This window comes from Arvicanthis niloticus, chromosome 28 (assembly GCF_011762505.2).
Source record: "Arvicanthis niloticus isolate mArvNil1 chromosome 28, mArvNil1.pat.X, whole genome shotgun sequence".
Classification (NCBI taxonomy): Eukaryota; Metazoa; Chordata; class Mammalia; order Rodentia; family Muridae; genus Arvicanthis; species Arvicanthis niloticus.
The window spans coordinates 10,110,395-10,124,493 of NC_133436.1; the positions used below are offsets into that span (position 1 = coordinate 10,110,395).

Genomic DNA, 14,099 nt, shown 5'->3' on the forward strand with positions numbered 1-14,099 from the left:
TATCCCAGAAAATACAACTAGGAAATGTGAAATAATTCCAGAGAAAAATACTAGAAAATATGAAATGATAAAAAGGGTGGCTATGGAAAATGTGTAACAATTTGTTACAAGGTTGAGTGTAGTCAATACTATGTCAGGACAATATTTTAGGGGATTTTCAACTTAAAAACATTAGCAATTACGCTAATAGAATATTTGATAATATTAGGAAATTACTAATTTTATGAAATGGCTGGAATGTGTTGTCATTCTGTCTGAAAACCAAACCTATTTCTACTTGTTAGAAATACAAAACTAGGGGCTGGAGAGCTGGCTCGGTGGTTGAAAGCATGCACTACTCTTATGGAGTAACCACACGGGTGGTCCTCAATCATGCTCCAGGGGAGCTGATGCTCTCTTATGACCTCCACTGGCACTGAGACACAGCCTGGGTAGGCCATGTGAGCTTGAGCAGCCTGGTCAGTGCAAATACTATGAATTTAGCATATAGGGCCAAAAAGTAATGCTACAAGAATCACTATCATAAGCCAAAAGAGGGGCTTACAAGTAGCCGGTGAGAGGTAATCAGAGAGGCCCTGGTAACCAAGCAGTTTCCTGCCTCAGATACAGTCACTGCACCATGATGGGACGGATATTCAAGAACACTGTGGACAAACCTCACAGACAGGGAGCCTAGGGCAAGAGACCCAGCTGCTAGTGTGGAACCAGGAGCTGTGATAGGAAATAGGGAGGACATGCCCAGGGAGCACGGGGAGAGGGCTGTGGGGTCTGTAGTCAGTGGTGTTTTGGGGAGCAGCAGTGGCTGAAAGTTCTACTCATTTTGTAACTACAGAGACTAATTCTCCCTTCCACCTGCTCTTCTCCCTTCTGAATAAAATAAGAGTAATTGAGATAATTTTCCTCAGAACTTTATTTCAAACAGCTTTCATCTCATAATACTGCTAAAGACTTTAAGGATGATTACAATAAAGTTGCACATAAAGAGAAATAAACAGCGCGGTGACTACCACAGAGATAACAGATCTCAGCCTGAGTTGATTTTACAATGGTATTGTTTACTTCTGAGCAACAAAGGTCACAAAAGAAACTCAATGGGCTGTAAGTACTGTATTCTATAAAAAGACATGTGCTAAATCCCAACAGAAAGAGCCTGAACTCAAGCACCATGCAAGTGCTCATGGGATGGGATGGGATGGGATGGGATGGGATGGGATGGGAAGGGAAGGGAAGGGAAGGGAAGGGAAGGGAAGGGAAGGGAAGGGAGAGCTGTGTGGCAGAGCTGCTCACGTGTACGAGAAGATGAATGCCTGTATGTGTGCACACACAGTGCAAAGATGGCTTACGAAGACGGAGAAGTGTGGCACACAATGATGCGGCCCTGCTGGGAGCTAAGCTAACACACTGCTGTCTGGTAAGCCTACTACAGAGAGAGCAACCAGTAAACTAAGAACCATGACAGGATGCTCGGCAGGTTACAAATGTTAGAGAAATCCAGCAAAAAAAGAGGTGCAACAAATTCAGTCTTTCACTGAGCCATGCGCAGGGACTGAACTCTGGTGCGCATGTAACAGCTTCTTGTAGCATCAGCATTTCATAAGCAACAGCTGAAGCACTGACATGAGCTGATGAACTTAGGAAGAGGAAGGCACCGCGTAAAGGACATCCGCAGCTGTCAGCTCTTACCAGGTTTGTAACTGTGATGATCTCGCCTTCATTAACTGTCAGCTCATTGTTTCCAGGTTCAGCAGCAAAGTCATACATGACCCGAGCCTGCAGGACATGGGCAGGAAAAGAGGACGTTACAAATGTACGTCTAACACACATCTAAACAACTTAAGCTTGTCTGTGAGCACAACTGTGTGACCCTGACAGTGCCTGTGGCTGACCAGGAAAATAGGAGACAGCTCAGGACACCTATCTCCTTCGGACCCCAGTGGCCACGGCCCCTGCACATACTGCATTTAGAGAGGTTGGTCCTAAAACACAATTCCAAACACACCTGCTTCGCTAAGAAGAAAAAAAGCCCTGCCCTTCGTGTGGTCAGAAGCAGATGCAGGCATTGGTAATGGTCCACTCAGGAATGGAGGCATTGCACACAGGCACTCTATGCTAGCTTAACACACGACAAAGACTCCTGTGATCGCTCTTCAGCCCAGGAGCCAGCCCCTGGGATGACTTCTGAGCCTCACACAGTTGACACTGACAGTCTTCCACAGTTTCCACTGGACCAAGAGCTACACAGGCTGAGGAGACTAGCAGGTTACCCAAACAGCTGTCATTTTCGAACTTTCAAAGTGGATAGCCTACTTGTTTAGCATGCGGCTAGGACGCAGGACAGTGCAGTGCACTCAATCGATCCTCAGCGAACACCCACCACCCAGCACGGACCAACCTGAACTCACCACTGTTCGTTCAGAGCTGCTTCAATCCCAACTATTTTAACAGAGCTGGAAGGCTCAGAAGCAGTGATATGAGACAGGGACCCCACTATCGTGAAATACATAAAAGATAATATAAACTATTGGTGCGCAAACCATAAACCAGGTATTTAAAGCTGTTACAGAATTTAACTGGTGCTTCCTAAGTTCAATGGGAAATTGTTTCAATTTTCCCCATATTTGAATATTTGAAATTTTTCCTAAAAAATACTGGAAAGAAACACATGGCAATGTAGTCTGTCAGTCAAGAAATCCCATTCGCTGTCCCCTGGGAGCAAGGAAGGGGCTGAGAGACAGACAGGCAAGGGGACAAACACTGCCAGTCTACACAGACCAGGACAAAAGACAAAGACACCACGTGGAGGTACTGTCCTCACACAGCTGCACAGTAGATAGAATTCTGCTTGTCACGGTGTGGGATAGTTTTTGGAAGCATGTCACATCAACCTCTGTCCTCTGCCACGAGGGCAGGAGGAGATAAATGTGAGAGCGCCCTGCGGAAGGAAGTGAGCTTCCTCTGGAGTGGAGCCCAGTGTGCTGGCCCACCTCCAGGCCGGAGAGCAACCTGCTGCTTTGTTGCTGCTCCTCACGATGCCTGCTGCAGTTTCAGTTCAGCTAAATCTACTTGGTCCCCAGATACAGAATCCAGAAGCCCAATTACTAGGTGTAATTCTGTGAACCAGAACGTGAGACAGTGACACACAAAGTGAGGGTGGGAACTCCTTCACTCTAGACATTAGTGAACTGTCACACGGGATGGTTAGAGCGTGTGTGCCCCTCAAAGCTCACGTTCAACCGTCTTCCCCGGGTCACGTGTAGGGAGCAGGACCCTATGGGAACCACTGCCAGCTCTGAGAGTGGACTGCTACAAAATAGGCTTCTCAGAGAGGGCTTGTTCTCTCCAGCTTTTCTGCCGCATGAGAACCCAGTGTCTTCCCCTCCACCTGATGCACAGAAGCAGGGCTGACTTCCCTGTGTCCATAATGCTGGTGAAATAAATAACATTCTTTGTAAGTTGCCTGCCCTCCAGCATTCCATTACAGCAGCACAAAAGAACGAACACTCACAGGAAAACCGAAGGCAGCGTGGGCATGTTTAAAACACGTTTGAAAAACTAGCGATGTTTCTTAGAAAACAGAATGGAGAGCAATTTATGAGAACAAAAGAATTTCAACAGCACATTTTCAAATAAGCATGAACTGTCAGGAAAAAAAAAACAAAAGCAAAAACAAACCACACTGGCCATTAAGCCTAGAGGATAAGCTGTGTGCAAGGGAACCCTCAGCACTGGGCTGGCTCACCACCCACTAAGCTTCTCCTCCCTCTGCTAGAACTTGGCTCCTGCCTGTTTCTACATCTTCTCTCCTTGTCACCCTGCCTTCCTCTCAGTCATCAATGACAAGATCTAAAAAGACACACATGCTGCCTCAGCTCATGTCTACTGTCTGCTTCCTATATACAAGGCCTCAGCTCCAGTGTCTACTGTCTGCTTCCTATACACAAGGCCTCAGCTCATGTCTACTGTCTGCTTCCTATACACACGGCCTCAGCGCCAGTGTCTACTGTCTGCTTCCTATACACAAGGCCTCAGCTCCAGTGTCTACTGTCTGCTTCCTATACACACGGCCTCAGCTCCAGTGTCTACTGTCTGCTTCCTATACACACGGCCTCAGCTCCAGTGTCTACTGTCTGCTTCCTATACACACGGCCTCAGCTCCAGTGTCTACTGTCTGCTTCCTATACACACGGCCTCAGCTCCAGTGTCTACTGTCTGCTTCCTATACACACGGCCTCAGCTCCAGTGTCTACTGTCTACTTCCTAAACACATGGCCTCAGCTCCAGTGTCTACTAGTGTATTTTCTAAGTGGCCTTTGAAAGAAAAGAATTGGATTTTTCCTGCACCACCTCTTCCAATGTTATTCACATTCTGGAACTAAGTTTCCACAAAGTTCCTGAGCTGATAACTTTACAATATATATTCAATCAATCCCCTCAAGAGAAATTTCACAAAGCAGATGTGAGGTAAATGGCTGGTGGGCATCAGTCTAGATACTAGGAAAGCACAGTGACAGTCAGAGCTCTCCAACGTCCCAGATCCCATGACAGCGAGTACACAACACACCTGCTGCTGAGTGCACACCTCTTCTGTGAGAAGAGAACATCAACTCTCCTGCTTTACCCACACTGTTCATGTCTGCTCCACATCACCTTCTTATGTTCCCTTCTGAACACAAGTGACTATAAAAATCACTACATGAGCCGGGCGGTGGTGGCGCATGCCTTTAATCCCAGCACTTGGGAAGCAGAGGCAGGCGGATTTCTGAGTTCGAGGCCAGCCTGGTCTACAGAGTGAGTTCCAGGACAGCCAGGGACTATACAGAGAAACCCTGTCTCGAAAAACAAAAAAAAAAAAAAAAAAAAAAAAAAAAAAAAAAAAATCACTACATGTCTCATTGGTAAAGAACACTTAAGGCCCTAGATTGATCCTTATTCCCACACACATATGGGGGGTAGGGGAGCAAGAGGGTAGGGGTCGGGAGGAGAGGAGAGAGCGACTAGAGCTACTAGAGATCTTACTACAAAGCAAGCTCTAAGAAACTCTGCAGGGCTGCTGAGAGCTCCAGCGCTAAAGGCACCTGACAGCAAGGCTGAGGACTGAGGAAGATCCTTGGAACTCACACGGCAGGCGGAGGGAGGGACTCACTCAGTGTCCTTTGACCTCCACACACATGCCAGGGCACATGTACCTTCCCAAATCAACAATCAATCAATAATCAAAATTAGAAACACCTGTAATTCATATCAGAAATTATTCTACTATAGAAAGAGTTTATATAAATCAAGAAATAGTAGCCTAACAGGAAAACGGGCAGAAAAGCACATGGCTGAAGAAAAACACAAACAGCAACTGAACACATAAAGTATCGCTCAATTTCCAAACACAAGACATTGATTTTGTGATTTTCTTTTATCTCATCCTTTAAATATCTACCAGTAACAGATATAGAGGTGTGTGTGTGTGTGTGTGTGTGTGTGTGTGTGTGTGTAATTGTTCTCCCCATCTTCACAAACAGAAAAAAAAACTCAACTTTTATATTTCTGCTAATCTAGCATATAAGGAATGCTACACTAACATGGTTTTAAATATTCACTTACTCTGTGTTGTGGTTTGGGTTCTAAACATGGCTTTACTAAAGGTGCATGTCAGAGTCTAGAAGGAAGCAGAGCTCTGAGAACAGGCTCTGGTAGGAGGCAGGTCACTGAGGATGCATCTTTGAAAAAGACTCCAAGACCCGGCCTCCTTCTCCTCTTCTGTTTGCAGCCCATGTGGTGAGTGGCTCCACCTCAGCATACATTCCTACTGTGAAGTGCTGCCTTCCCCAAGCCTAAAAGGAACAGAACCAGCTTCGGCCCAGGACCTCCCGATGTGAATCAAGGTAAGACTTTTCTATGTCAAATATTTCAGGTATTTGTTACAGAGACAGCAGGTGTGCTGGTCTGGATGAGGATGGGTCGCACAGGCTCATATATTTGAATGTTTGCTTCCTAGCTGGTGGAACTATTTAGGAAGGATTAGGAGGTGTGGCCTTGTTGGAGGAGGTGTGTCACTAGGGCTGGGCTTTGAGGTTTCAAAAGCCATGGTAGGCTAGGGCTGTCTCTCATTCTGCCTCCTGCCTGTGGGTCAGATATAGACTTCCAGCTACTGCTCCAGTGCCATGCCTGCCTATCTGCCTGCTGCCATTCTATAGCCATGATGATAGTGGACTAACTCTCTGAAACTGCAAGCAAGCCCCCAGTTACACGCTTTCTATAAGTTGCTTTGGTCATGATATCTCTTCACAGCAATCGAACAGTGAGTAAGACAATCAATAACACCATAGTACATGGTGTAGCAATACAGGAAAAGACCCTCATGACTAGATCGGCACAACAGAACAGTCAAGCAAGGAAAGCACAGTGCAAGCCAGGGCAAGCAGCATGCTATCTTCTTACAGGCAGGCTAATATTTATATTTGCCAATATTTCTGTAACAAAGCATTAAATAACAAGAAATGAATTTTAAACTGATTACCTAGAAAGCCAGAAAAGAAAAATATGTGGATAAGAACAGAAGTTTCTCAATATATTTTTTCTTGTTTTAATTTTAATGTGTAGCTACATCCCTGGTCAAAGAATTCTAAATTAAAATTTTAACAACAAAAAAGAAAATATATAAGAATGACATTAAGAAATTTCCTAGTTAAAAAACGGATTACAGCTGAGAAACATTAGAAAGTGTTGGCTACACCCATTACATTCATGTCACTATGACCCAATGAGCAGATCTTGTCAGGCCAGGTGTAACTGTAGCTCACAGGGTCTTTGTGATGTCTTTTCTCTCCCAGCAACATGTACAGCACCTTCTGATACTATGAAGTCAACAGGGAGGAGGTTTCCAGGCCAGTACCAACTGGATTTCTCTAAGTCCTGTTTCCTAAGTCCTGTAGTGTCTTCAGTAACAGTTGCTGGTGGGCAACCAAGGCAACAGCAATATGCTGTACTGTTTGGGAAGGGGAGCATTATCCCATATGGGACACACTTTTCCTGACTGATTCAAGGCCCACTCCACAGGAGGAAACTCACGTCTGATACTATAAATCTAACCACGGCCTCATGGCTGAGGAGCTCACTGGCCCTGGGGAGGAGTGAACCTACTATCATTATTTTGCTAAATGGACATAGCATCAAGTCACCTAAATATTTACATCCACAAATTAATGCAATCATCAGGCCTCATCACTCCTTTCCCCTCAAGGCTCAGAGAATAACACAGAAGAAGGAAAAAAAAAGACTGTAGGAGACAGAGACTGGGAAAGATTAGGGGGAAACTTCTGGACATGAAAGGGGCCAATGCGCCCATGAGCCCACAGCAGCCATGGCTTTCTGTAGATGAAGCCAGTCAACAAGGCATCCACGAGCTCCCTGTGGCAGCTCAACACTGCAGCATGGAGGTGGGGGGAGGGGCCCACAAGCTAAGGACCTGCTCACAATTGATAGCTCCTAGAGGAGGGAGAGTCCATCTTCTTATGGGGCGTGGTCCCTGGTAGGTTGCCCATGCTCCAGTGCATGGCCTACACCCATGAATATAGACATACTAACTGCATTCAGTAAATTATAAAACAGGGGGAGGAAGAAAAGGAAGAAGGAGGAAGAAGTAGTAAGAAGAGGAGATGAAACTGGGACAGAAACATGGTGGAAGCTGGGGACTTGAAACGGGAGTAGGGTGAATATAATCACGTATGTACCTACGTGTGTGTGTGTGTGTGTGTGTCACACACACACAATATTCTCAAAGAGTAACAACATATATTAAAAAGAACCACTAAATGTAAGGTTAGAAATTTAAAGCACTGTCTGGATCTATCTAAGACATTCAAAACCAGACTGAAGACTGACACTGTGTGAGAGAGGACGCTTCCTGCTAATAAAAGCACAGACCTCCCCTTACTTAAATACAAAGCTCCTTGGAAGGATAAAATTATTGAGTGGTTAAACTGTCCCTGCAACTCTCATTTTCAGTACTTTTTTTTTTTTTTTTTGGTGGATTTTCGAGACCGAGTTTTCTGAATTAAACAAGGTAGCATAATAAAGTTACACAAAAAGTTTAAACAATCCACTTTCCTACCCAAAGGGCACAGGCACTAATAAGTGAGGTTTTGTTTTTGAGACAGGGTCGCATATAACCCAGGCTGGTCTCACATTCTCTGTGAGGTTGAGGATGACCCTAAACTTCTATTCCTTTTGTCTCTATCTCTTGAGTGCTGGCATAGCAGATATGGGATCAGACTCAGGGCTTCATACTTGCCAACTGAGCCTGCTACCAACTGAACTGCATCCACAGCATCTGATGGTTGGAAGACAAGATTTAAAGTATTATACACTTGACACATTTATGCACATGCACTTCACTACACCTAACCACAATCATTAAAAGTACACAAAGGATTAGCAGAAACACACACACACCGCATCTCATGTAGTCCAGGCTGGCTCAATCTCTCTATGCAGTCAAGGCTGACCTAAGATTTCTGATTCTGCTGTTTTCTATTTCACCTATAGATTTGGTGCACTGCACGTTTCTGCACTAGGGCTTTGGGCACACTAGGCTGAGCTGCAAAATGAGCTCACTGGTTTCTTTCTTAATCTCAGGCCACTCTTATCAGCATATTTAAAGTTGTTTATCAATCTTTACTTCTAGTTCCAAACTGAAATGCTGTGTTATTTTCCTGACTGTAAAAGCAGAAAGGCGGGGGGGGGGGGGGGGGGGGGGGAGGGAGGAAGGAGGAGGGAGAAGTTTAAAGCAAATACCCAAATTCCCAGCCCCAGAGGTAAGTATGGAACAGTCTAGTGATTAGGAGCTGCCTTTAAGCCAGGCAGCAGGTTCAAATCCCTCCTCTATCAACTTAGTAACCATGAAAACTTGGCCCATTTCTTTAAGTCTCCTCTCGAATTCCTCAAGAATAAGATAAGGATAACAACATGTGCCTCCGTGACATGAATGAGAAATGAAGTAATAAAATTAAAGCACAGGAAAAAAGGGACTGGCTTAGTGGGCCAGTAAATGCTGGCTACTATGCCCTTCGGTTTGTAAAAACCACAGCATGTATCATTACTTTGTCTTTTCAGACCGCTATGGGGTTCTGGGATTAGTGTTAGGGTTCCAGGCAAAGCAAATTTTACAGCTATTAACACTCATCAAAGCTGGTTCTGGAATCTGCTTCTTTGCTGAATCTCAAGGAAACTAGACCTCCACCCAACTGGGTGGGGTCAGCCAGACCCACCCAAGCATACTATGTGGCCTGTAGGGCCTGTGTCCAGTCAGCATTAGAACAGGATAGAGAGAGGCCCCATGCCTCTAATGGCCATGAGGATAAACTCCTTACTGAAGCTGAGAGGAGCTATCCGGGACCCAAACCACACGGCAGGGCAGGGAGGGATTCTGGGAGTGCAGGCCTACTTCTTTCAAAAAAGAAACTATGCTCCTGTGTGAAGTGATGCAGGCTCCTTCATGTTTCATTGTTCTGACAAGAACCAAATACAGATGTGCGTGCGTGCGTGTGCGTGCGTGCGTGTGCGTGCGTGCGTGCGTGTGCATGCGTGTGAATACCAAGGTAGGACAATCTCATCCTAGCCATATTTGGAAGATGTGCTGGATCTATTAGAAAAAGAAAGGACAAACCAGGACACAGCCAAGCATTACCACCACCAGCATAAGACCTGTGAGGCAAGAAAACAAGGGGAAGACCTTTAAAGATGAAGGCACACTCTGAGAACGGAAGTTCCCATACTACACCACTGCAGTGGGAGAGACAGAAAATGGACACACGGGGTCTCTGGGCATACAGGTAAGAATAGGAAGGCAAGTTCTCTGGGGACTTAATTATTTAAAGTGTGTGGGAACAGGGCTGGAGAGGTGGACCTGCAGGCAAAGGTAGTAGCTACCAGCTCAATTCTTAGAACCAATTGCTTTAGGTTGTCCTCTGGCTTCTATTCATACACCACCATCACCAATACTACCATCACCGTCACCACCACCACCATCACCACCATTACCACCACCACCATCACACTATGCATGCACGCACACACGCATGCAAAGTAAAACATTTTAAAAATATATAAGAACATGTAACTTTAAAAAAAATTTAAAAACTTACAAAAAGGGTAATTTCTCTGTAAATTATTTGGGGAATTAGTCACATTAGCAACATGAAACACAAAATACAAAGCAGAAGTGACAGGCCACAGCACACCCCTGCAAACAGGGACATGTTGTCACCATGGTCTGTTAGCACACTCCAGTTCAAACTCCCAAGGACACTTTTGTTTGTAAAAAAAATGATAAATGAATTTGTCCCACATGCGCACACTGAAACAAACCATGATCACAAACAAATAAAAATAAACTTCATTTTTAGCACTTAATAAGGTCTCAAACAATAATCCATGACCAGAAACCATATGAAAGATTCTAAACATTTTCATCCAACTCCTTGATACAAGCTCAGTACAACTCTCCACTGCTCCCATTAGGTTCAGAAACGGCTTCATATTAGGCATGCCATAGAAGAAGGTGTCAGCTATTGGTCTCTTGTCTTCTGCTAATGATCACCGGCAGCTACCACTCCGCCTTTTCCTATACAATTTATTCCGAGTACTGCAACAGTTCCACTTACAGTTTTTTAAAAGTCTAAACTCAAGAGAGCTTTTAAAAAATTTCACTAAAAAAGTAATCAAAACATTCTGTCTATCTCAGGCTTTAAGCTCCTCGCAGAGACAGAAACTTCCCCAAACTCTGAGCAGAAAAGAAGCTGAGGTGACCTAGGCTATGGCACAGTCTTTCCCAGCAGCTGGAGAGCCAGGGCATACGCCCACAGGGAAAGACAGCGCCGTAAAGGGCAGCTGGTGCCCTGGCACTGCAATACACTGTTCTAATACGATGGAGTCAGCAAGGCCTTGCAGAGGAACATCAAATAGAATCAAATGGAATAAGAAAGCCCAAATACAGCTGCTGGGGAAGAGAAGCAGGGCAAGCCTAGAACAGGCAGGGCAAGTGGGTTCTGGGCCAGTGGCTAGGGAAGGAATCTGAGCAGAAAACCCCAAACGGAAGCACCAGTCCACGGAGTGAGAGACAGAGATTAGAGCCACAGGAGGAGGGAGACTGCAGAAACCCATCTCTATGAGTTCTGACGACGTCAAGCTAATACTTAGATAAAAACCCTTCTTCAAGTACAGGGTTCCTCAGAAACTCCAAACATGAAGGCAAAAACTAATATACAAAAAATAAAATGAAGTATGTTCTAAAATGTTGGAGAGCTAGAGAGACAGCTCAGTGGCTGAGAGAATCTCTTGCTCTGGAGAGGACCTGTGTTGAGTCCCAGTCACACAGCAAGTGCCTCACAAGGGCCTGTCTTTACTCCCATGGCACCTGCAGTCACGTGCACACATAATTTAAAATAAAATACATCTTTAAAAACAAACTTGCTAAAGATGAAGGACTCAAATCACATTTGTAATAAGCCTTAAATGAAGGTGTACCACAGGTGTACCACATACAAAAGTATGCTGCCATTTATGAAAAGTGCAGATGCTTGGGGTTTGGGGAGAGCTCGGGAGTGAGAGTGCTTGCTGTAAGAGCTGAGCGTAGTGCATGTGCCTATAAGCCCAGCACTGAGGAGGCAGAGACAGGTGCATCACGGATTCACTAACCAACCAGACTAGCTGAGATGGGCACTCCAGGTTCAGAGAGATCCAGCCTCGAAAACAAGGTGCCCGGCAGTAGGAAGACACACCTCACATCCAGTCTGGGTCTAACACATGGACAAGCATACCCTCACACACATGCATAAAGCACACACATCCTAAAGAAAAAGTCATGTGTATGCTGTTTCAGAAACAGCTAGAAGGACTCACATAAAATACCTTGGCAATGGCCAAGTGAAGAAAAGGCTTGACTTTTTGCTCTGGGCATTTCATAGTTTTTTTTAATTGTGAGTTATAGATTTTTAAAAATAAAATGTTTGTTCACTCAAAGATGATAACCAGGCCCAGCAGTGAGGGTTGTAACCCAGCAATCAGGAGGTTAAGGAAGTAAGGAAGAAGGAATGCAAGGCCTGGGCCAGCCTGGGCTACACAGCAAGGTATCTCAAAAATCCATACCAACAAACATTGACAAAAAATAACAATTATGGGTACTATTTTTTTTGTTATTGTTTTTAAAAAGAAGACAAACCGGTTGTAATGGTGCATGCCTTTAATACTAGCTGATGCAGAGGTAGGTAGATCTCTGTAAGTTTGAGGTCAGCCTGGTCTACATAGTAAGTTCCAAGCCAGCCAGGGCTATACAGTGAGACTCTATCTTGAAAGAACAAGAAAAAGACAGAAATCAAAGAAACTAAAGCTAGAAGCTAGCTCTTAAACAAACCTTAGTGTTTTATCAATGAAAATGTACTGAATAACTAATATTAAAATATCTAGAAACAGTGGGCAGTGGTGGCGCACGCCTTTAATCCCAGCACTTGGGAAGCAGAGGCAGGCGGATTTCTGAGTAGGCCAGCCTGGTCTACAGAGTGAGTTCCAGGACAGACAGGGCTATACAGAGAAGCCCTGTCTCGAAAAACCAATAAATAAATAAATAAATAAATAAATAAATAAATAAATTTTTAAAATCTAGAAACAATTGTTTCCTAGGGACAACACAGAATATCTTATTTTTCTAAACCTTAAAGGCAAATAATTTAATCTCAAAATAGTATATATGGATTTGTGATTATAGTTAAATGAGACTGAAATAAAATCTAATAAAAAGCATTAAGTATTGCTATATTCTATGGTGTACAACAACACTGGAGGTCACTCACATCCCTTGCTCAGCAAGAACCACATGATCACAAAGTTCAGCTTGGTACTGTGCTACAGTTCAATGTCCAGGAAAGAAATCGCAGGTCAGGGGTTTAGGGAAACTTGTGGCAGAGTCAAAAGAGACTGAGAACTCTGAGAATCAGAACCTAACACACAGCAGTTGTTCTATGGTGGCAGTTTAACATTTTATCATTGCAAACTATATTTCCATTGCATCAGTTTAAAAGGACTGCAGCTGAGTATCTGCAAGATTCAGACACTCTTCTTTTAAAAGTGAAAGCCAAGTGTGGTGGTTGATGATGAACCTTGAAACATTATACCAACTGAAAGCAGCCAGGTATAAATGGACAATAGTCTATGATGCCACTTACTAGAAATACCAGAGAGGTAAATTCATAGAGCCAGGAAGCAGGGTACGGCTGTCATGGGTGTGAGGGAGGATGAGCAGAGGTATTACTTAATAATAATGTGCCGTTTATATGGAGATACTGAAAATGTTCTGGAAGCGAGTTCAACAAAGCATACCTAATGGCCTGAACTGCATGCTTAAAAACTGTTAGGATGACAGGTTTTATATTACGGTTACCGCTATTTTTAAAAGATCATACAAATCAATAAAGTTGCACAACTGTGAAAAGGAATGGCTCTCTGTATCTTCCTCCTCCTCTGGAATTAGCCGTGTGCTGCTGCACTGGATAGCTAGCACAGGCTAGTGCATAGGACCTGCCGCAAGCCCTACGGAAGGGTAGAGTACTTTAAATAGTCATGTATGAGAATGCAGAGGCAAAGCCCTAGCGCTCGGAAGACAGTCAACCCTGATTTAGGCCTCTAGGAGGCAACACAGACATGATCTTGACTCTGGCGTCAAAGCACCAAAGGAAGGGAGGAGAAGCCTGAGCAAAGAAACCCTCTGGCAGGGTCTGACCTCTGTCATACACTCTGCACCTACTCTGAGGACATAAAGCAAATCTTTCCGCTCATTGAAGTGCTTCTGTCACTACATATTTTAAAAGAAAAAAACAATCAGAGCACTCTCAGCCCCGCTATCCCTGTGACCAACACTGTTATTCTCAATAAAGCCAATCTCAAGAGAAAGGCTCCATGTACTCTCTGCTCCATCAACTGTGCCCACACAACTGGCCAAGGATACCTGCAACTGAGGACCTACAAGCTCTGACCCCCTCGTCTCCTGCCAGAGAGGACACGATCCTTTTCAGAGAACGCTCCCTGGCCTTCTGCACACACATCTTCCTCTAGTT

The 14,099-nt window shown here is 44.5% G+C and overlaps 1 protein-coding gene across 1 annotated transcript in view; it reads right to left on the reverse strand.

The window, feature by feature from the left end:
- Positions 1-14,099, reverse strand: part of Snx9 (sorting nexin 9) — a 76,998-nt gene that overhangs the window by 40,556 nt on the left and 22,343 nt on the right. The window contains exon 2 of the mRNA XM_076926703.1: positions 1,684-1,770. Within this exon, the coding sequence (XP_076782818.1) occupies positions 1,684-1,770 (87 nt within the window). The remainder of the gene's footprint in view (positions 1-1,683; positions 1,771-14,099) is intronic.